This window comes from Triturus cristatus, chromosome 12 (genome assembly GCF_964204655.1).
Source record: "Triturus cristatus chromosome 12, aTriCri1.1, whole genome shotgun sequence".
In the NCBI taxonomy this organism is placed as follows: Eukaryota; Metazoa; Chordata; class Amphibia; order Caudata; family Salamandridae; genus Triturus; species Triturus cristatus.
This window is the reverse complement of record NC_140595.1, coordinates 817,194,789-817,217,468: the sequence shown is the minus strand read 5'-3', so window position 1 is coordinate 817,217,468 and position 22,680 is coordinate 817,194,789. Positions and strand designations below refer to the sequence as shown.

At 44.5% G+C, this 22,680-nt stretch overlaps 1 protein-coding gene across 1 annotated transcript in view; it reads right to left on the bottom strand.

Annotated features, from left to right (window-relative positions):
* Positions 1-22,680, bottom strand: part of LOC146782970 (uncharacterized) — a 145,642-nt gene that overhangs the window by 29,007 nt on the left and 93,955 nt on the right. Inside the window, exon 3 of the mRNA XM_085638102.1 lies at positions 19,283-19,509. Within this exon, the coding sequence (XP_085494228.1) occupies positions 19,283-19,509 (227 nt within the window). The remainder of the gene's footprint in view (positions 1-19,282; positions 19,510-22,680) is intronic.

Below are 22,680 nucleotides of genomic sequence, written 5' to 3'. Positions count from 1 at the left end.
GTGATGTTGTGACAGCAACAAAACATGAAAATATGATTCAGATGTGGTAGTAAAAGATATAATGCAGAGGCTAATAATTGCCCTACTATCAAAAGCAACTGCTTCAAGTGTAACAAGTTGGGCATTTTGCAAGTGTATGCAGGATGAGTAATTCTAGGAGTGTAATAAAATCTGTAACTGTGGTAAGAGACACAGAAATGAGGTCTCATTATGAAGATTCTGATAACAGTGATCTAGGAGAAATAGAGGTACTAGTGGTGAAGGAAGCAGATGGGCAACCGTATACAGTCTCAGCAATGAGTGGGGAAAGTTATCATCCACCAAACTTTTGCATTACATTGAATGGTGTGGAAGTGCAGGTTTGGGCAGATTCGTGCTCACCTTTCACTATTATAGATAAGTCTACCTGGGAAAGGGTTAATGTTTTTGAATTGCAAATTACAAATTTAGAATTCCAAAACAGACATGCATGTGGCAAGGTATATGTGGTCGAGAAAGGGAGGTCATTTTTAGGCTGGAAGGAACAACGGTCGTTGGGCATGGTCATGGATCCCAATCATCCGTGACATGTCTTGTTGACCCAAAATGATTGAGTGCAAGTAATCAATTTCTCGAATTGTTTAGTGAGGAACAAGGCTGTCTAAGAAAATTCGAACATAAAATTATTCTAAAGGAAAATGCTAAACCTAAAGTGCACAAGGTGCGGAATGTGCCATTGGCTTTGAGGAGTGCACTGAAGTAAGAATTGCGAAGATTGTGTGAAAATTGTGTCATAGAACCATTTGGGGCTTCAGAGTGGCTTAGTCCCATTGTTATCACTAAAAATCCCAATAGCAGTATACGCATGTGTGTGGACTTGAGACCTTAACGAAGGAATATGGGTGGATTACCACCCTCTACCTCGCATTAATGAAATGTTGGTGGATGTGTCTGAGGGTGGGTATTTTACCACTTTGGATTTATCAAATGCCTACCACCATATGTGATTACATACTGGATCCAGGCATCTAACATCATTCATCAGGCTAGAGGGGGCGCTCCAGTTTGTTTGCATGCTTTTGATCTGGCATCTGCAGTATTCCAGTGCGTCATGCAGAACATTGTGGGGGGACATAGCTAATCTCTTAGTATTTCAGGACGATGTTTTGGTGTGGGGTAAAGACATTGTTCAGCATAATCAGATTATCAGGAAGCGTTAAGCAGACTGGAGAAAGCTGGTGTTACCATTGGTTTGGGAAAATGTAAATTTGGTAAGATGGAATACCTGGGCAATACTTTAACTTACAATGGGGTCAAACTCAAACACAATTTAGTGGAGGCCATAAAGAGAGCCCCATCTCCACGAGATAAGGACCAGCTCAGGTCATTTCTGGGGTTAGCAGAATATTATGCCAAATTTGTACATCATTTTGCTGAGGGAGTGCATATTTTGTGTGAATTGATGAAAAAGAGTGTTGAATATTCATGGACTGATGAGTGCCAGAAAGCTTTTGATGCTACAAAAAAGGCAATTGTGAAGGTTGTGACGCCTAAACCATTTAATCCTACAGACAAAACTATTGTTGTCACAGATGCCAGTGGTTATTGACTGGGAGCAGTTTTGATGCAAGAACATGAGGAGAAGGAGAGTCCTCGCACTTGCATCACAGACTATAAAGGGTGCTGAGAAAACATACTCAGTTGTAGAGAAGGAGGCCCTGGCATGTTGTTGGGGAGTGCAATACTTCCATATTTTTGTCTGGGGTATGTAATTTGAGCTTCGGACCGATCACAAGCCTTTAGTTGATCTGTTCTCCACTGCTGGTGCAGCAAACGTTACACCACGCATTGCAAAGTGGTTACATTGTTTGCAGTGGCATGACTTCTCAGTGTTCTGGAGGTAAGAAAAATAAGAGACTGCTTGTCTACATTGCCTCTGGATAATGGGAATGTACTAGAAGAAGATGAGTGGACAGTTGTAGAACTGTCTAAAGTGTGTCAGACCATTGAGGAAACTGAATTGAAGGACGCTATGGCTGCTGATCCTGTGCTGACAAAGGTGAAGAACATGTTACCCAAAATGTTTGATTAGAAATTAGATAAAGAGTAAAATTTGTATAACAATGTCTGGGAAGAACTGTCTGAGGTAACTAGGACTGTGAGAAGAGGATATCAAGTTGTGGTACTGGAAGGGCCATGTTGTAGGTTGTTGAGTCCGATGCATGATGGGCAAGGTGGAATGTCCGCAATGAGGAGTAAGGTCAGAATGAATTTCTAGTGGCCATGGATGGACAGGCATATTGAAAGGTATGTTAGAGGTTGTGTTTCATTTATGTGCAACAATAAATCACACATTTTACAAGAAACAACAATATATCCTATAGAATTGCCCAGGCAGGCATGGGAAAAAGTAGCCATGGATATTTGTGGTTCCATTTAACTGTTCAGGATTGAACAAGAAATTTGCCATAGTACTTAAGGACTACTATTCTAAATGGCCGGTTGGGGCATTTGTGCGAGAGGTGGAGACAGTGAACATAATTGCATTTTGTGAAAATATTTTCCGCAGAGACGGATCTCCTGTGAAAATTCAGACGGACAACATTCTGCATTTTGTGTCAGATTAGTTTACTCAATAAATGGGGCATCAAACAGAGTAGGACCCCAGTTTATCACCCAAGGGGAAATGGTTGGAAGAAAGCGGGCAATTGGCGATATCAAACAATATCTCTTGGAGAAGACAAGTTAAAGAAATGTTATGGAATTACAGAACAATGCCCCATTCTGTGACAGGGGAGACGCCTGTTTGTTTGTTGAAGAGAAGGGTACCTTGTACAGTGGCTCTCCCTGTATGGATGGCGAGGTATGGTCAGAAGAAGATACAAAGTGAGAATTTACATGATCAGATGGAGGGTGATCAAAGAGGACAGAAAATGTGAGGAAGGTACGTTGGTGGGAGTATGTGCAGGCAATGTAGTAAAAAAAGGATGTTCCAGGGTATCCGATCCCAAAAGGGTAATGAAAGTATGGGGAAATTTGCTGTTATTGTCTGATGGCAAGAGGTGGAACGCCAGAAGAATACTACAATGCTCTGTAGTTGAGGAGAATAAATGGATGGAAAAAGAAGGGCGTATGGAGAGCAAGGTGGAAAACAGTGGATGGTGTGAGAGGGAGCTAAGCATGCGTTGTTGGGAAACACTGTTGTGGCTTTAGGATTACAAGGATAATTAAAAAGTTAAAATTGTTGTGGCTTTAGTATTACAAGTGGAATTTAAAATGTTAGAATTTAATATGTTAAAATGTCTTGTTTTACTTTATTCTGCTTTGAAAAGGAGATCTGTTATAGTCTGTTATTGTTAGGTCATGACCATGTTTCCTGGCAACTGTTGCTCTGTTCCAATGCAACATGTGGCTTCTACTTCTGGAATCAAGTCAGATTCAAGGAGTTGAGAGACATGGTTGTGGAGGATCTTAGAGCTTCCCTTGGGCCATTTCTGTATACTAATAAAGAAGATTTACAACAGCCTGTGTGTACGGACATTGTCAAAAGCCACAAAGAGCCCTAGTCAGGCAGAGCCTAGTGCCAGGGAGAGCCTAGTGCCAGGAAGAGTCTAGTGCCAGGAAGAGCAGAGTGCCAGGAAGTGCAGAGTGCCAGTAAGAGCCTAATACAAGGGAGACCCTAGAGCCAGGAAGAGCCAAAGGAACGCCATTTGATAGCAACGGATACTCTGAAGGACCCCCAGGTGGCACTGCTGCATCTCTGTCTGTACCAACTCCCCATAGGTTTCACCATCTGTAATAGCTCATCGAACAACACAACAGCACCTTAAGGTGTATCCCCCCGGCCATTAACTAAGGAGCTTAAATTTTAACTATGCAAATCAAGTTCCTTGTCTAGGCAGCACTCTCCTCAGATCCAATGGGACTCTAATCCTGGATTAGTAATGTTAAAGATGAAGTCCCTCGAAAATGTGTTTCTGCCACAAGAGGCTAGTGGCAACAGGTACCTCAGGAACTTCTTCGAACTGGAGTAGTACTTTCCTGAGTGATTGGTAGCTGGTTTTATCCCCAACACTTTTTTGGTCTTGACCCTTTTCTATCCATTGTGGATACTCTGGGTTCCCCACACTGCTCTATGTGAATGCCCAGCTGCTAACACACCTTGTTTGATCCCACTGTTTCAGATTATCTCATATTACAACTTGATCAAAATCTGGGCCATGCCCTTCACAGATTTTCTGAATGTCTGTCTGCCTTCCAGTCAGGGATGGGTCAGAAAGAGCTCAAGCTGAACTCTGACATGACCAGGAATTTGCCTGTGAAGAATGAGAAGGTTGAGAGCTGTAGTATGCAATTGATGCGTTGTTCTTTTATGTATCATTTGCCTTTATGCTTTCCTATCATTTGTATCACTTCTGTTCTGTTTAGAATGGTCCTTGTTGCCTGGGGACATTAGAATCTATGTGGTTTAGGGGATTGGAGCATGAGAAGCAAGATGGCGGCCGCATAGGAGGCCGTTAGCAGCGCAATGACCAAGGGGTGCTGAGCTGTAGCTAACTATGACCTGTGAGAAAAAGCCGAACAAGAAGAAGGCAGAAAGTAAAAGGAAACCAATGCCACTCGGAGCCAAAGCCTGCTGATGCTGCTGCTCGTGGGCTAACTGGATCACAATTCGGGCTGAGAATCTTAAAGCGGTTCACAGCAGCGCACTCACCCTGTACAAGCTGCGGTGTGTCGGACGTACTCGCTACCGTGATGGGGTCAAAGAATTCAGGAACCGGGGGAACAACCAAGGCAGGAGGAGCTCGCTAGGTGCAGAGCGGGTTTACAGCAAGTCGTGGGTTGGAGAGTCCAGAAGAGCCGGCGCCCAGGCAAGGGTGGCGAGCGCAGACAGAGCGAGCAACCCCTGGAGAAGAGAGGAAGGGGAGGGGCCACAGTAAAGCTATGTCCAGCCGGCCCTTCTGTAGTTGATCTGCTACAGCGAGGGTGGGAGCTACAGCTAAGGGCAGACACAGATCATAGAGGACTCGGCAAACCCAGACCGGAGCTGAAGTTAGGAGAGTCTCCTGAGCTAGTTTGCCTTCAAGAACAACCGGAACAACAGGGACTTCTGACACTCCGCCTGGTGAAGGTAGGCCTATAGAGACAAGTGCTTTGCTGGCAACAACGTTGTTAACAGTGCCCCAGAGCAATTCTGAACAAGATGGAGGGGGACTAGCGAGATTTTAACCAGTGACAGGATAATGGCATGTGGGGATCTTAGTGGGACAAGTGGAAGGGGAGGTAATGGTGCATCCTTACCTATGAACGATGATGTAATACCCCTAGTTCCATAATCTGCTCCTTCAGCAATAATGAAAAAACCCTACATCTAACTAGTATGATCAATAATCAGGAAAATAAGAAGTTGGAGAGCATGGTTCACCCTTCAGAAGCAGCATCAATGGAAGGTCAACAAGGGGAGGAGGAGATGGATAAAGGAAATAAAGACATCACAGAGAGAGAGACAAGCGATTGCTTTTTTTTCAGTTTCAGAGGGGGCTGAGTGGTCCAAAGATGGTTGTGGTTACTCCTCTGAACTCAGCAATATTGACACTGACGCTGACCCTGAAGAAAGCGATGGAGCTCAAGTTCTAACTGCTCAAAAAATAAATAGGAAATCTGCTGCACAACGCTTGGGTGGCAAAGCTCTCAAGTGGGACTATACATCTGTGACCCAACTGTCAGGCTCTCCACTAGGGGAGGCAGCAGGCCCAGCCAACCCGGATACCCCAAATCTAGAGGCTATATACCAGAAATTTTTGATGCATCGAGAAGAGACACGCCAGGATAGTCGGAAAGCCCAGTCTGCATTGTGCAAGGTACAGGGGGTTGTTAGGAAATTGACCAAGTCGTGCAATACTATTGGCGAGCGAATGTCTGACCTAGAGACAAGGATTGTTACAGCAGAGACGGACCTTACAGCAACACTAGCACAAAGTGAAGCACACGAGGCCCAGCTGAAGGATATACAGTGGAAGCTGGAGGACCTCGAAAATCGGCAGAGGCGAAATAACCTGCGTGTCCACGGGGTCCCGGAAGGAGTGGAGGGGGCAGATACTTGGACTTACGCAGTGGAGCTGTTAAGAGCCGCCTTCCCTGAACTATCTGACTGGAATTGGTCACCAGAGATACAGCGAGCCCATCGAAGCCCCTTCAAATTAAGATACCCAGCGAAAGAAGATGCAAAGCAGAGGGCCATTCTTGTTTAATTCGGGAAATTTCTGCTTCGCCAAGCTGTGTCAGAAAAAGCCAGGCCCGAATCAAAAAGGAATAGTGGGGGAGGGCTAATTTAGCGCTTGGTCATGGGTGCTGTGCTCATCTCACGCGCAGATCTAGGTCTCAAGGGTAGTGGTGGGGAAGGGGGGTTGACAAGTGGGGAGGAAGCAGGGATATGGGGGAAGGGCAAGGGTTGTGGGGGGTGGTGGGGGATGGAAAATTTCAAAAAAATATATACCCAGGAATGGACTAAAGACTACCGCAGAAACATTATATTTTGGGTGGATTAAGGCAATGAAGGTATACCAGGCTGGTACAAAAGCTAAGCATAAATGGGTAAGATAAATATATGTATAATAAACATGGGCGGTTTGAATGACCGGAAAAAGAGGAATAGGCTAGCTGAGTTTATTAGATTGCGTATATTGGATGTCGTGTGTGTACAAGAGACTTATATTCCCTGGGGAAAAAGGAATCTGATGGGTATGGGAGGATATAGCATGCTGGCTTGTACTTCTCAGAGCTCCAATATTTGAGGGGTGGTGATCTTTGTGAAGGTGGCTATGGGGGAGGCTAAGAGTAAGCTATCAGATGCACTAGGGTGATGGGCAGTGGTCGGATTAGAGACAGGCTATACCATCTGTGTAATAGCTGGCTCAAACCAAGATGACCCAGAGATTTTTGAAGCCCTTGAGATAGAACTGGCAACCTGGCCCTGTCTCCTAATTATCTGTGGTGATCTTAATATCCCAACCGAGTTTTGCAACATTTAGCGATATCAAGGACGAAAGCCTAGAGTACATAGAGCATTGGCATCCCTTATTAGCAGTCGCGGTTTGGTCGACATCTGGGCTAGTAAAAACCTCAATAATCCAGGGCATACTTATTACTCTTGTCCTCACAAAAAATACACTAGACTGCACTACTTTTTCACTTCTATGAACCTGGCTATTAAAAGTGGGGATTAGAAAGCTCCCAAAAGTGATATTGGATCATAATTGATTGATACTGGATCTTGATGTTGATATTTCTAGTAAGATACATGGTAAGTGGACATTTGACAAGAAGCTCCTGTTTAATAAATCTTATATTGAGTATATTAAGAATCGGGCTCAGCAATTCCTAGACATTAATAGATATAGTGCTAGCTGTAATATAGTCTGGGATACTTTCAAAGCTGCCCTAAGGGGTGAAACAATCAGCTTTGTATCAAGTGCGAGGAAAGAATGTCGGCTAGAGAATGAACGGCTGTTAGCTGAGCTGGCCAAGGCAGAAGAAAATCACACAACCTCAATAACTCAGGGACAAGAAGCAGCAGATTACCAATTATGGATTATCTCTCTTAAAGCCAAAATTAACAGCTGGCTTATGCAGAAATCGGACGAAGTGCAAAGCTCGCGCTACGCACCAGGCAAACAAATGTACGAATCTGATATCCGCCATAACAAAAGATGGTCAAACATACACCGAGACTAATGACATACTGGGAGCAACACAGGATGCTTTGTGTAAAATGACCGAAACAGAACTAGGGCCTCTGCTTGATAGTCAGGCTAAGGAGGAGCTAGACAGGGATTTTTCACTAGAGGAGGTATTAACAGCACTGCACGAGCTACCATCAGGGAAAGCTGCTTGCCCCATTAGTATTCCCCTAGAAATAGATAAAATATTACAAACAGTGATTGCCCCCATAATATTAGATCTGTTCCTGGGTGTGCAACATAATGGGCAAACACCAGAATCCTGGAAAGAGACAGACATCATCATTTTTCCTAAAAAAGGCAAACCACCAGATAATCCAGCTTCATACAGGCCTATATCATTGAACAACACAGATACAAAACTATACTCCAAAAAATGGGCTACTCGATTAGGGAGGGTCATTGACCACCTGGTCTCGCCCTGGCAGCATGGTTTTATTCCCAGGAAGGGGACAACCGATCGCATCAGGCGGTTTATAACACTGTTTGATATCCAGGCTACAACAGGGGGACAGATGGCCATGATCCTCCTCAATGCTGAAAAAGTGTTTGATCGGGTGGCCTGGAGGTTCTTGTGGGGGATATTGGAGCTAAAAGGCTTTGGGCCACGAATGATTAGGGCCATCAAAGCAATGTACACAGATCCTAGAGCCTGTTTACAACTGATGGGAAAAGAATCAAATAGTATTTTAATATCAAGGGGGACTAGACAGGGATGCCCTTGTTCCCGTTTTTATTTGCTCTGTACATAAACCCTCTGATAGAAACATACTTAAAAAGTCAAGCTGTCAAGCTATCAAGCCGATTGTTTTTAGAGGTTTTGAAACCAAGATCATGGCTTATGCAGACGACATTGCCATTTTAACCACCAACCCGAGCGATGCAGTCAGGGAAGCCACGGCTATCGCCAAAGAATATGGGCAGGCATCAGGTTATTCGTTGAATGAAGGTAAAACATTGATAGTATGCACAGACAATATAATTTTTAATGATCCTCAGTGTGTAGAAAATGCTACCTATCTGGGGGTCTGTATTAGCTCGAAAATAGATACAATAGCTAAGATTAATTTTAACCCTCTGATAAAAACAATATCTACAGTCCTTAAAAGGATAAACGGGCTGCATTTATCTGTCATTGGGCAGGGAAACATCTTAAAAATGACAATGTTACCAAAAATCTTGTATATGTTTCGCTCTATTCCGCTCGCGATAGATGTAGTAATTTTAAAAGCACTAGAAGCCATGTTTAAAATTTCACTTGGCAAAACGGTAAATTCAGACACTCCCTAAAGTACATGACACTTCCACAGGGGGGTTTAGTGTTTCTTAATATCATATTCTATCACTGGGCAAGCCTTCTACACCAGATGGCGATTTTATTCTGCTTCACCACAAGTAAAGAGAAAGAGGAGGAAAGGAAGGCCAGGATTCCAACAATATCTGAACTTACCCTAGGGAGGGATGCCTCGGGGCTGCAATTACGTCAGGTGGAGCCAAGCTACTACAAGAAGGTGTGATTTAAGGTGGTGCAAAGCACCTGGGAAATATGGACCAGGGTGCGCAAGGCTATGGCATTTCCAAAAGTTAGTCGCTATACCCCTCTCTGGCACTCGTATATTTTTCCGCACCCATTCTATGATAATATGGGTAAGCACTGGGAACATCTAGGCCTAACTGCGATAGGAGATCTATATGGGTCAGGCCAGGTGCGCCCTTTTGCTGCCCTGCAACAGGATTATGGGACCTCTGCTAGGCAATATTTTAAATATGTACAGATCTGAGAATTTTTTGCTAGTCGTAGACCGGTAGTACATTCCGAAAAAATAGAATTAATGGAGATAATTGCAAGGAGGGGTAACAGGATAAAAAACATTTACAGTATATTGCTAAAGAGCATCCCAGATAATCTAGAGAAAATTGAAACTAATTGGGCTGGGAAGCTGAACAACCCTGATGTTGATGTGTATATCGCTCTGTTATTAGCGGCCAAGATCTTTATATCAATCAATCTTAAGACACAACAATATAAAACCTTGTTTAATCTGTATTTTACCCCTGCCAAGCTTTTAAGTTGGGGCAAGAGAGCAGACGGTAGGTGCCCAAGGTGTGGGGAAGGGCCTGCAACGATAGTGCATATGTTTTATGATTGTGACAGGCTGCTATCTCTAAAGAACAAGGTGGCTAGTTTTTGGGAGGGGCTGTTGGACGTAGGATTAACCTATCTCCTTCTCTGATGCTAATGGGCTATGATAGCTATATAGGCCTGGATACCACAGAGAAATATTTTGTATTTATATGCACAGCTGTTTTTAGGATAATAATTGCAGCAAGATGGAAGGATGCTGATCCCCCCACCTTTCAAATATGGCTAGCACGTCTCCTGGGGATATATAATCAAGAGTCCGCACTGTGCGCACGCAGGGGTAGGGAGACCAGTAGACTCGGATGGGCGATTCAGTCACCTATTGCAAGGTGGAGAAAGAATCTGGGAAGCCCGGCAGCATAAGAGGTGGAGGTCTGTGGGATGTATCTTAAATTACGTGTATTTTAATTTAATATATGTAACTAGGAACTGCTAGCATCCAGGTTTATGGATTCAACTGTTTTAGTCAGTGTTCATAATATTGATTGTATTTATAATATTTATGGTATTTTCTTCCCCAATTCTGATAATAATATGTATTAGTGCCCTTTTGTATATACTGTATAAATTTAACGCATTGCCTTTTTTTTCCTCTCTTTGTAAGAATCAGTATATGCACTGAAATTGGATTTCCATGGGTATATAATAAAAGAAAATAAAAGAATCTATGTGGTTTACTCTTGAAGCTGTGCTGTGGGAGCTGGCTGCTTGCCTGTTAGCTCCTTTCCATGTAGTCTGGCAATAAACTAGTTCAAGACACATCACGTTTCCTGGACCTTTACTACATTTTATTAGCAACGATCCTGGCTTCAGGGACGTACCCAGGGTGCATTTTCCCTCAACATTCAACAAATCTACTTGTTTGCAAGAAGCCCTTGAAGAGCTCTTAAAATTCTTCACACCAACAGGGAGCCGCATGGCCGTCTATCTGAAGGACCTGTATCCTGCCGTTCATGCTACTAAGGTATCAAGTTTTATTTTGTTTCAACTTTATTGCTATTAATGCTCACCTTTCAACTGCCGCTCTTGTGCTGTCATCGCGCTCCTCCTTCTTGCATTGTTCCACACCAAAGCTTCCATTTCATGCACTGTGACCCTGCGCGCACCCGACCGCATCTTCTCTTCGCTGGCATCTCACCCGTCACGTGATACCGGAGCAGTGTATTGAGGTTCTGTAATTCTCGAGTCTGACTCCATTTTGTTCTGTGCCACCATTTTGTGTTGCCCTCACATAGGCCTGTGAAGGTAGCCTGGCGAATAAAGTGGCCTGGCCTTCTTAGTTCATGTATACATTAACTAGGTTTCTTTTTGACTCTGAAATGAACTGTAAGAAACTGACCTCTGCACCTGAAACTGACCCCGCAAAGCCAATTTCCCTGATCGATCTTTGTCTGAGATTGCCAATCAATGTTCAGGACATCGTTAACTTTTAGTTTCCTTGCACATGCCTTATCTTGTTCAGCATCTGTTACCGTTTCTTTTTTTTATGTTTCTTCATTACATGGGTTATGCTTTCAATTATAGGTTTGTCCGGCTTGTGGAGATTGAATTTGGGACATTCCTAATAATTAACTTTTGGCTTGGGATACTGTAAATTGAGTTTTTGTTATGTGACACTTTGTTTGAAAATGTACCTTATTGGCTAGAATTTTGTGCAGTGGGTGTACATTTATAATGTGAATATTGGGTATAAAAGGAGACGTCTCGCCTTAGAAAAAGGAGCAGTCTCCTGAGAATTTACACCATGATGTATTTCTAGGATCACTGTTACTAGCTGCAGCTAATAAACTTGGTCTCTGATGCCATCCAGAAGTATTCCGTGTCTCTGTGTACCAAGACAGGTGAACTCAAAGATTTTAGGCGTTCCCCTGACGCCGCTGGGTTAAACCCCGGTTCTTCAGTATCACGTCACCACGTCAGCAGCCATCTTTACTGTTTGAGCTCACTCACACTTCCAATCCTTATCTTCTTTGGCGTCTCATGTTGCTTTCACCCATCACGTGATACCGAAGCAGCGTGTCATGTCACCTCATCGGCGGCCATCTTAACTCCTTGGACTCACTCGCATCTCCAGACTGAAGCAACCATTTTAAGTGGTTGGGTAAATTCTTCGTTTATTATACATTTTCACGGTCTCTTACAACGCTCTGGTTTACACATGGTAACCACTCATCGGTTAACACTTTATTACTTTGTTTGTGTTTGTCACACGGTGATGTGCACACCTGGACCTTTATTTTCTACAATGAATTCTCCTTTGTATACTATTTGGTGATGTGCAAACTCATCTATTTTTTGTGTTTTCTCTAAGTCAACGTGTGGTAAGCATTTTTCACTAAATTATTAGAAATTTCTTTGGACTGTTGCTTGTGCCCATCACGCAGTGATGTGCACACCTTGACATCTATTGTGCCTCTTCAGAACAGTGTACTATTCGGTGATGTACACACCTTACTTTTATTTTTCTTACCAGCTAAAGTATTCAAGGACACACTGGCTCATCAACCTTAAATACGGTGATGAGCACACCTTTGTAACTTTTTCACATTTCTTTTCTTTTCCATTACGTCTACCTTTTGGTGCTTCTCACATTTGTTACTTTTCCTTTATTATTTCTACCTTACCTTAAAAATCTTCTTGTTACCTTAACAATGTGCACCTTACAATCCATTAATCCTCCTCCTGCGTTTCTAGACACCCCAGGAGAACCATTCATCAGATGGGAAGTTTGACATGATGCCTTCGAGACTTATTAAGGGTCTATTGGCGCATCCAGATTTAGTGCTGATAGAAAGAAATGTTTACTTTTACATTCCCTCTGGTATGAAGGAAGGTCTTCATTGAAACACTTACCTGATTTACCACAAGAGGAAAATGTAGGAATCAATGAGTATAAGGAAATTGGACTCAAACTTGAGCTCAGGTTTGACAGACAATCTAGCCTGATGGTCCTCAGGCATAAGATTTTTAAAAGGAAGCAAAGTGAAGCAGAAGACGTTGATTCCAACATTTCTGTTTTATGCAGGTTGTCAGCTGATTGTAAGTTTGAAAATTTTACGGACCGACTAATCAGGGATCAATTTGTTTGCCACTGCAAGGATAAAAACATTAGGCAAAAGCCATTGAGCTTGGGTGATCCATCCTTAGAAGAGACAATCAAAATAGCCAAGAGCATTGAAATCTCTATGGTTTCTTTAAAGGAATTGGATGCAAGGTGTTGGATTCCGTCAATGTTATTAATACCAATATCAATGTCAAACCACTCAAAATGTCAGGGAAGGGTGGTGGTGGTGTTATCCTTTAGATCTGAAACGTCATCTAATATTGGTTTGAACTTATGTCTTAGGTGTGTTAATCCTCCTCATTCCAAGGGAGCTAGATGTCCTGCTGTTAATGTTACCTGCAACTACTGTAAAAAAGTGGGGCATTTTGCCAAAATTTGTCTGAAAGGGAGGGGAAAAAAGAAACAACTTGTGTGTGCTGTAGACTCTGATTCATCTTCTGATACTGAAATCAGTAGTCACTAATAGCAGTATTTGTCCTGATGATCACACTGCCTCACAAGATGTGGTTGAAGGTGATCCTTCACCTTGTGTTGATCCCATTGTTGATATTACTGTGGGAGACAAGTGTATCAAGTTGTTGGTTGATTCTGGTGCCAAGATAACAATGATCACTCAAAAATTATTCGAAGAGACATGGATAGGTTCCCAACCATTGTGTCCTCCTGATCGCTCTCCTGTATCATATGAAGGTCGTAAAATAGAACTTATGGGTTTCTTTGAGGAAGAGATATGTTTCAAAGGGAGAAAAATCAAAGGGAAAATGTATGTAGCGGTAAAAGGGTTGAATATTTTAGGTTGGTTCCACCAAGGCCTCTTTGGCATGATTCTGAAATCTAGGGCCAAGGAACAAGTACTGGTTGTGGGGTGTGCTGACGAATTTCAGGTTTTGAAAAGTAAATTTCCATCTGTTTTCGGGAATGATCTGGGCAGAATTCATGGTTTCAAACACAGGATTATTGTAAAAGAGGGTGCCATTCCTGTCAAGCATAAGCTCAGAGGTGTTCCCTACAGCGTGAGAGACGACCTTGAGAAGGAATTGTTACAATTGTGTGAGAAAGGTGTTATTGAACCTGCAGAGTCATCTTTGTGGCTTTCTCCATTGGTGGTTGCCAGGAAGAGGTGTGGTCAACTCAGGGTCTGTATTGATTTAAGATCCCTGAACAATTAAATTTGGGTTGACTCGCATCGGCTTTCCAAGATCAATGATTTGTTTGCATCCACCAAAGGGGCTAAGTTTGTTTCCAAGCTGGACCTTCCAAGTGTGTACTACCAAGTGGACCTGCATCATGACTTTCATCATTTCACTGCCATTGTTTCACCTCTGGGTACCTTTCAACATAGGTGCATGCCGTTATTTAGGATCCTCTCTCTCCAAACGTCGGGTTCATTATACTTTTGTGTGACCCAGTATGGATTCAGACATTTATGATGTTGTTGCCAATTGTTGTTTGCGGTGCTGCTGACCAGACTCTTAAAGCTGCTGTTCCACCCCTGTTGCCTGTTGAGTGTCCAGATGGTCCCTGGGTAAAACTTGGAGTGGATATCATGGGACGGTATGAGATTCTTGCAGGTGGGTGCAAATATGTTCTGGTCCTCATGGACTATGCCTCCAAATGGCCGGAGATTAAGCTAGTCAGGGAACCCAACACTAAGAGTGATATTGACTTTTTGAGTGATGTTTGGTCGAGAGAGGGTTTTCCAGAGGTCTTGATTTCAGACAATGGGAAACAGTTTGTCAGCAATGAGTTTTAGTCCTTTTTGTGTGTTTCAGGTGTGAGACACGTCAAAAGTTCCTTTTATCATTCTCAAGCCAACGGCCTTATTGAGACGATGAACCGTGTTGTTGATGATTGTCTCAAGTGGGCTAAAGCTGGGAATCATGATGCTTATGGTGCTTTGAAGAGTATGATTTGGTTCTACAGGACCACGCCTCATTCTTCTACTAAAGTCTCACCTTTCGAGCTCATGAGGGGTAGGAAGGAATATACATCTTTCAGACCTGGTCGGATGTCTTAGTGGATCAAGTCAAAGTCTGATATTTAAAAATGTATGTCTATTGTCAAAGAGAACATGTCTTCCACTCAATCTAATCAGAAACGTTGGTATGATCAAAGAAGGCTGTCAAAACTTATGCTTTGCAGGTTGGTGACATTATTAGGATAAGTAAGTCATTTCCTGTCAACAAAGGGGAAAGTAAATTTGGTAAACCTGTCAAAGTCTCTAAGATTGTGGGGAACGCTGTGCAAGTTGACAATGGATTTTGGTGGAATCTGAGCAAGGTTGCTAAAGTTCGGCAAAATGATTCATGTTCTGATTCTGTTAACAAGAGTTTTGTTCCTAGTGATGCAGATCCTTTACAGGGTAACCTTAGGAGAAGTGCCCGTGTAATTGTTATGCCTGCAAAATACAGAGAGTAACTTTTAATTGTTAAGCCTTCATTATGATTAGAGGTTTTTTTGGGGGGGGAAGAAGGAAAGATATGTAGTATGCAATTGATGTGTTGTTCTTTTATGTATCATTTGCCTTTAAGATTTCCTATCATTTGCATTACTTTTGTTCTGTTTAGAATGTTCCTTGTTGCCTGGGGCAATTAGAATCTATGTGGTTTACTCTTGAAGCTTTGCTGTTGGAGCTGAATGGTTGCCTGCTAGCTCCTTTCCACAGCACGTTTCCTGGATCTTTACTACAATAGCCATTGATGGTTTTGGCCATCATCACTCAAACCTGCTCCAACCCCAGCCAAGAAACTGGCGAACATACTCTTCTTCCTGGGTAAAGATCTCTCAATCACTAATCAGATCAATGCACTTGCTTCCATCAGCTGTGCCGGCTGAGGATAATCTTCCCACTACTTTTGTGTGGCTTAGAAGGGCTGCTAGTCAATTCTTTTATGGTCTCATGACTGGATTATGGTTCTACATTTTTCCTGGGATGCCCTTGTAAATCTCTAGTATATCCAGAACCCCAGAACCCTACAGTGAGCCTCCTCCATGACTTTTGAGAATCTGATCAAGTCACGTAGGTCTGGTAAAGGCTCTGCTGCCTTCTCCTGCCACAGCACATTCTGTTTAATGCTTTCCTCCATGTATGTAATGCATGTAACCCTATGTTCAATGCCCAAAAATAAAACTCTATCTGTCAAAGTGCAAGTTTTGCTCAAAGTCCCTGGCCCTAAAGATGCTCCTGAAGTGTAAGTGCACGTGCATTGGCTGCCGCACACTCGCACGGTTTGCCATTTACTTCTGACCACCTTCTTTTATGAAGGTCTTAGGACTCTTACTCGTTTGCTGAACTCTCCTTCAGTTGATTTCTTCAAGTCACATTGCCATTGAGCCAATCATCAGGCGTAGGTGGCCCTATACGTTCTGCTAAAAAACTCAGTCAATCAAGTCAAGGGTGTTGCTCCATTCGAGTTTTGAACTTGTAATATATGAGGTTTATTCACTGTGATAAAGCTGAAGCTGGCTTAGCAGTAGGTGCTGTCTTGGGATAATCTTCAAAGCTGTCAATATTTACAAACTGAGGAATACATATGCCGCCAAAGATGGAGACTTGATCTAGAGCATTCTGTAGCTATCACTAAGGGTCTAACTTAGATCTTGGCAGATGGCTTACTCCGTCACAACAGGGACAGATAATACCGTCTTCTGGAATATACATTCCATTATATCCAATAGTATTTACATTTCGACGGACAGGATGTCCGTCACTGTGGTGACGAAGTAACCTGTCTGGCAAGATATAAATCAGACCCTGAGTCAGGTACCTTTAGCTGTCCCTGGTGCAATCAGCAAGGGATTTCCTTCCTCCACCTCCCAAGTGAGGGGCCAGGCACCAATTTACATGTCCTTGCTGCGTCAGTGGGGCTCCTCTGTGCAAAACAGATGTAAAGGATGCACTTTTGTCACAACGGAATGCAGAGAGGGATATCATATTGTTAAAGTTCACTTGGCATTCTTTATTTGTTTTCCAGTATCAAACCCCAAAAGTGGGTGTTTATTTCTGCAAATTGAAAGAAAATGTTGGCCTGAACATTCAAGGAATTTTGGGCCAGATGTACATAGACTCAGGTTTGCGATTACCTAATAGCAAAGTTTGGAGATTCGCTATTAGGAAATTGCAAACAGCTATGTACAGCAGTGTGTTTTACACTGTTTGCGTTTCCCAGTGGGTCGCAAATTAACCTACCTCATTAAGGGCCAGACGTATCAAGGCTTTTTGCATTCGCAAACGGGCCTATTCGCAGAATCGGCCTGTTTGCAAACGTAAAAATTCCTTTCGCAATGTATCAAACTTTTGGCATTCATAATATGGGTAATCAAAATTTTTTGCAATTACCTAAATTGCGCATGCAGTTAGGGAATCATAATTTTCGATTCCCTAAATGCAATTCATGTAACAATTGTTAAATACAAATTTGCATTTAGGAATCGCAAATTACCATCAACTTCAAGTTGATGGTAATTTGCAATTCCTTTGAAAAATGCACAAAAGTGCATTTTTCAAAATGCCATGTGGCGCGCAAACATGCCCTTGGGGCATGTATGTGCACCACATGTGCATGCTTACCTTTTCCAGGGGTGCATCAGGGGGCCCTCTAGGCCCCCTAGCACCCTTGCACTTGCATTTGCAATTTGCGATTACCAATTTTGTACACGGAAATTGCGAATGCATTCCTATGAGCCTATAGGCCCATAGGAATGAATAGGAATGCATTCTCTAATAGCGAATCGCAATTTGCAATTCGCTAATAGGGAATGTTAAGGATTCGCAAAAAATGTTGCAAATCCTACTAACATTGCATTTTGCGATTCTTGAATAGCGGATCGGTGAAATTCGCTATTTAAGAATCGCAAAAGCAATTCTTGATACATTTGGCTCTGATTTTTATGAGCTAGGTCGCAATTTGCGACCCATTGGGAATCTCCCAAAACACAGGGATGGTGGCCAGCTGAGGCCAGCAGACCAACTTGTCTGTGTTTGCTTTTAAATAACGTTTTTTTTGTTTTGTTTATGCAGCCCATTTTCTTTAAAGAAAACCAGGATGCGTTTCAAAATGAAAAATGAAAAATGTTATATTTATTTTTTAAGAGTAGGCAGTGGTCCATGACTCTGCTCTTAAAAAGAGTTTTCACATACATTCACAAAGGGTAAGGGATCTCCTTGCTGTCTGCGAATGGGTTGCCACCTACTTGAAGTAGACGGCAAAATGAGAATGTTTTGCGACTGCATTTCTGTCGCAAAACATTCACACATACCACTGCTGGTCACTATTAGCAAGGGACGCCCTTAACAGGCCCCTTCCTAATACCGAATCGCTAACCCACTTTGCAATTTAGTAATAGGTTACCGAAGCGTAAAATAGGGCTTGGTACATGGGAAAATGCTATTTTCTGGCCGCAACATGAAAACAGCTACATACATCTGGCCCAATCTCCCTGCACCTGCAAGCCAATGGATATTTTTATGGCCAGGGTATGCCATGTCTTGCATGACGAACCCTGCAGGGAAAATCTGTACAAAGAGGACTGCCTTCCGGTGCACTACCATTGGCAGCTTTGCGGTGTATTGACCACCACCTGTGATGGTGTGCCGATGGAGCGGGCGAAGGCTCCGCCCGCACGCAGTCAGAAGGTCCCCCTCCTTGAAGGTCTAGGTCAGGAGTTCCTGTGTAATTCCACTGGGGTCAGTGATCTCTGGGTGGAATGCTAGGAATTGAATGAGGAATAACCCGGGGAATCAGAATAACTGATCCTCCTCTCACTTCTAAAGGGACACTCAGGGCCCCTCTTGTGATACCGGCTAACTCAGTCCTCAGAGTGATCTGTATCCCAGGGAGGTTGAGTTACCAGGTGCTACACTGGAGCACTCAGAATGAGGCCGTAAATGGCCAGTGGAACCACTGGCTTGGCACAGTGGGCGTTCCTTCAGTTTATGGTGGAGCAGCTCACTCTGTCAAACTATTAATAGTCCCCCAGTCTTCACTTTTTGGTGGACGGATTTCATTAGCACATCTCTTACAAACATCCCTCTACAAGCACTCTCTTTTAGAGGTACATTTATTCAAGTGTTGATGAGGGCACATACAGTCAGTCTCCAAACTCCAATTTTGAAAATAAAATTAACTGCTTTTCCATGTATGCGGGTGCAGAGCATGTACATCCCACATAGCTAGGTGTTTGGTCTGCTAAATGTATTACTGAAATATAGTTATAGCAGGGGACCACCTCACCATTCCTTGCACTGCCCCCTGAGTTTTTTTTACATCACTGGCAAGGAATGTGCTCGCTCCTGCATCCCTCCACACTGCCCTATACAGACAAGGCGTGACTCATTCAGGGCCCCCCTGTGCTTACCTGGATTTTGTATCTCTCGCGGAGCCCGCTACGCATCGCCATGGAGATGGGTGGGCAGGGTGTGCCGGCGCCAGGTACGCCGAAAGCCATGTCGACTGTGAGGCTGACTGCGATGCTGCCAGTGCCGGCTATGCATAGTAGCTCAAAAAGCGGCAGACACAGGCCCTCTCCAAACTCGCTGACAGTCTTGCACTGGAAACACGGGCAGCACCAGAAGGCGCAGCAGCCTATAGGGGAAAGAGGGAATAAACATGACGTCATCAGAGCTGAGGTCTTCAGTCTAGAGGAGGGGCGTGGCTGGATATCCTATGAGGAGGAGGGCCACGGAGGGATACCAGAGGGAGAGACAGGCACAGAGGGATACAGGGGAGGAGGAGGGTCACACAGTGATAGGGGGGAAGGGAAAAGCACAAAGGGCTATCCCTGGTGGAAGAGGGTCACGGAGGGATACCAGGGGGAAGGGAAAGGCACAGAGGGATATCCCTGGTGGAAGAGGGTCACGGAGGGATACCAGGGGGAAGGGAAAGGCACAGAGGGATATCCCTGGTTGAGGAGTGTCACAGAGGGATACCAGGGGGAAGGGAAAGGCACAGGGGGATATCCCTGGTTGAGGAGTGTCACAGAGGGATACCAGGGGGAAGGGAAAGGCACAGAGGGATATCCCTGGTGGAGGAGGGCCACAGAGGGATACCAGGGGGAAGGGAAAGGCACAGAGGGATATCCCTGGTTGAGGAGTGTCACAGAGGGATACCAGGGGGAAGGGAAAGGCACAGAGGGATATCCCTGGTGGAGGAGGGTCACGGAGGGATACCAGGGAGAAGGGAAAGGCACAGAGGGATATCCCTGGTTGAGGAGTGTCACAGAGGGATACCAGGGGGAAGGGAAAGGCACAGAGGGATATCCCTGGTAGAGAAGGGCCACAGACGGATACCAGGGGGAAGGGAAAGGCACAGAGGGATATCCCTGGTAGAGAAGGGCCACAAACGGATAAAAGGGGGAAGGAAAAGGCACAGAGGGATATCCGTGGTAGAGGAGCGCTAAAGAGGGATACCAGGGAAAAGGGAAAGGCACAGAGGGATATCCTTGGTTGAGGAGTGTCACAGAGGGATACCAGGGGGAAGGGAAAGGCACAGAGGGATATCCCTGGTAGAGAAGGGCCACAGACGGATAAAAGGGGGAAGGAAAAGGCACAGAGGGATATCCGTGGTAGAGGAGCGCTAAAGAGGGATACCAGGGAGAAGGGAAAGGCACAGAGGGATATCCCTGGTTGAGGAGTGTCACAGAGGGATACCAGGGGGAAGGGAAAGGCACAGAGGGATATCCCTGGTGGAGGAGGGCCACAGAGGGATACCAGGGAGAAGGGAAAGGCACAGAGGGATATCCCTGGTAGAAAAGGGCCACAAAAGGATACCAGGGGGGTAGGGAAAGGCACTTAGAGATATCCCTGGTTGAGGAGGGCCACGGAGGGATACCAGGGAGGAAGGGAAAGACACAGTGTAGTGAGGACGGGGTTCTATGTGCACACATTGCTATGTTAGCATAAGCGCTTTAGAGGTAAAACGCCATCTTGCCACTTTGCTGCTTTTGCACACGACACTGCAGGTAGCTGTTATTACAAGTAAAACTGCTTGCTTGCTTTTTCTTCGCATGAGAACGGTCTATTGTTCACATCTCTAGACATGCACCGCGACCTTAGTCTGAACACTGTGTGCAGAAGCCATCAAGGTCAAATAACAATGTATGCTGTTGAATTCAGGTTGATCGGCCCACGCTATAGACACAACAAGCACACAGCTGCAAATATCTGAAACTCGGGTGCCTTTAATATTGCATTTGCATGCATGATTCAGACACTTGGAGAAAACCTTTCCAGACACAGAGAGCAGAGCTGATCCTGTGATGTGATTCACCTACGCTGATCTTTGAGGTATGGGGTTCCCCATTCAAGCTTAGAGACCTTCTATTAGTTTATAAAACTAGTTTACTAGCCAAGGGAGCGTGGTTCACAAATTATTATAGGACTTGTTTTCCACTATCATTTGTGATGATTTCTCCCTTCATTTTTGATGGTATTGTAACAATGCTGATGGTTTTATTTTTAATCATTTGCCTGCTTGTATTAGCCAAAGTACTGCACCTTAGAGCACGTAGTTAAAAATAAACATTTTAAACATTTCCGTGTCTCTGATTACTCTTGTTGTGGACTGATATGAGAATAATAACGAAAAGGTGTTTCCGATTCCCACCATTCCTGAGAGTACTCTAAATCGCTTGTTCTGGGTCTCTAATCATTGGTAGCTTTGAAATGATATGGAGAGCGAATGAGACACTGATGCTAGTCGGATAAGGGGTTCTGGGTACTGAGGTGAGTTTTTTGGTACACCACAATTCACTGAGGTCCTGGTTTCCTGTGCATAGTTCTGTACATGAGCAGAATCCCCGCAACAACAGAGGGATATCCCTTGTAGAAGAGGGCCACAAAAGGATACCAGGGGGTAGGGAAAGGCACAGAGAGATATCCCTGGTGGAGGAGGGCCAAGGAGGGAAACCTGGAGGGATGGGAAAGCACAGAGGGATATTCCTGGTAAAGGAGGGCCACGGAGAGATACCAGGAGGAAGGGAAAGCACAGAGGAATATGCCTGGTTGGGGAGGGTCACAGAGGGATACCAGGGGGATGGGAATTGCACAGAGGGCTATCCCTGGTGGAGGAGAGCCACAGAGGGATACCGGGGGTGGGAAATTCACGGAGGGATATAGAGGTGGAGGAGGGCCACACAGGGATACCCGGGGGGAAGGGAAAGTCACAGAAGGATATTCCTGGTAAAGGAGGGCCACAGAGGGATACCAGGGGGGAAAGGAAAGGCACAGATGGATATCCCTGGTAGAAGAGGGCCACAGAAGGATACCAGGGGGTAGGGAAAGGCATAGAGGAATATCCCTGGGGGAGGAGGACCAAGGAAGGAAACCTGGGGGGAAGGGAAAGCACAGAGGGATATTCCTGGTGGAGGAGAACCACGGAGAGATACCAGAAGGAAGGGAAAGGCACAGAGGGATATCCCTGGTAGAAGAGGGCCACAGAAGGATACAGGGGGGTAGGGAAAGGCACAGAAGGATATCCCTGGTGGAGGAGGGCAAAGGAGGGAAACCTGGGGGGAAGGGAAAGCACAGAGGCATATTCCTGGTGGAGGAGGGCCACGAAGAGATACCAGGAGGAAGGAAAAGCACAGAGAGATATCCCTAGTGGAGAAGGGCCACAGAGGGATTCCTTGGGGAAAGGGAAAGGCACAAATGGATAGCCATGGTGGAGGAGGGCCACGGAGCGGTACATGGGGTAAGGTAAAGGCACAGAGGGATATTCCTAGAGGATGAGGTCCACTGAGAGATCCCAGGGAGAAGG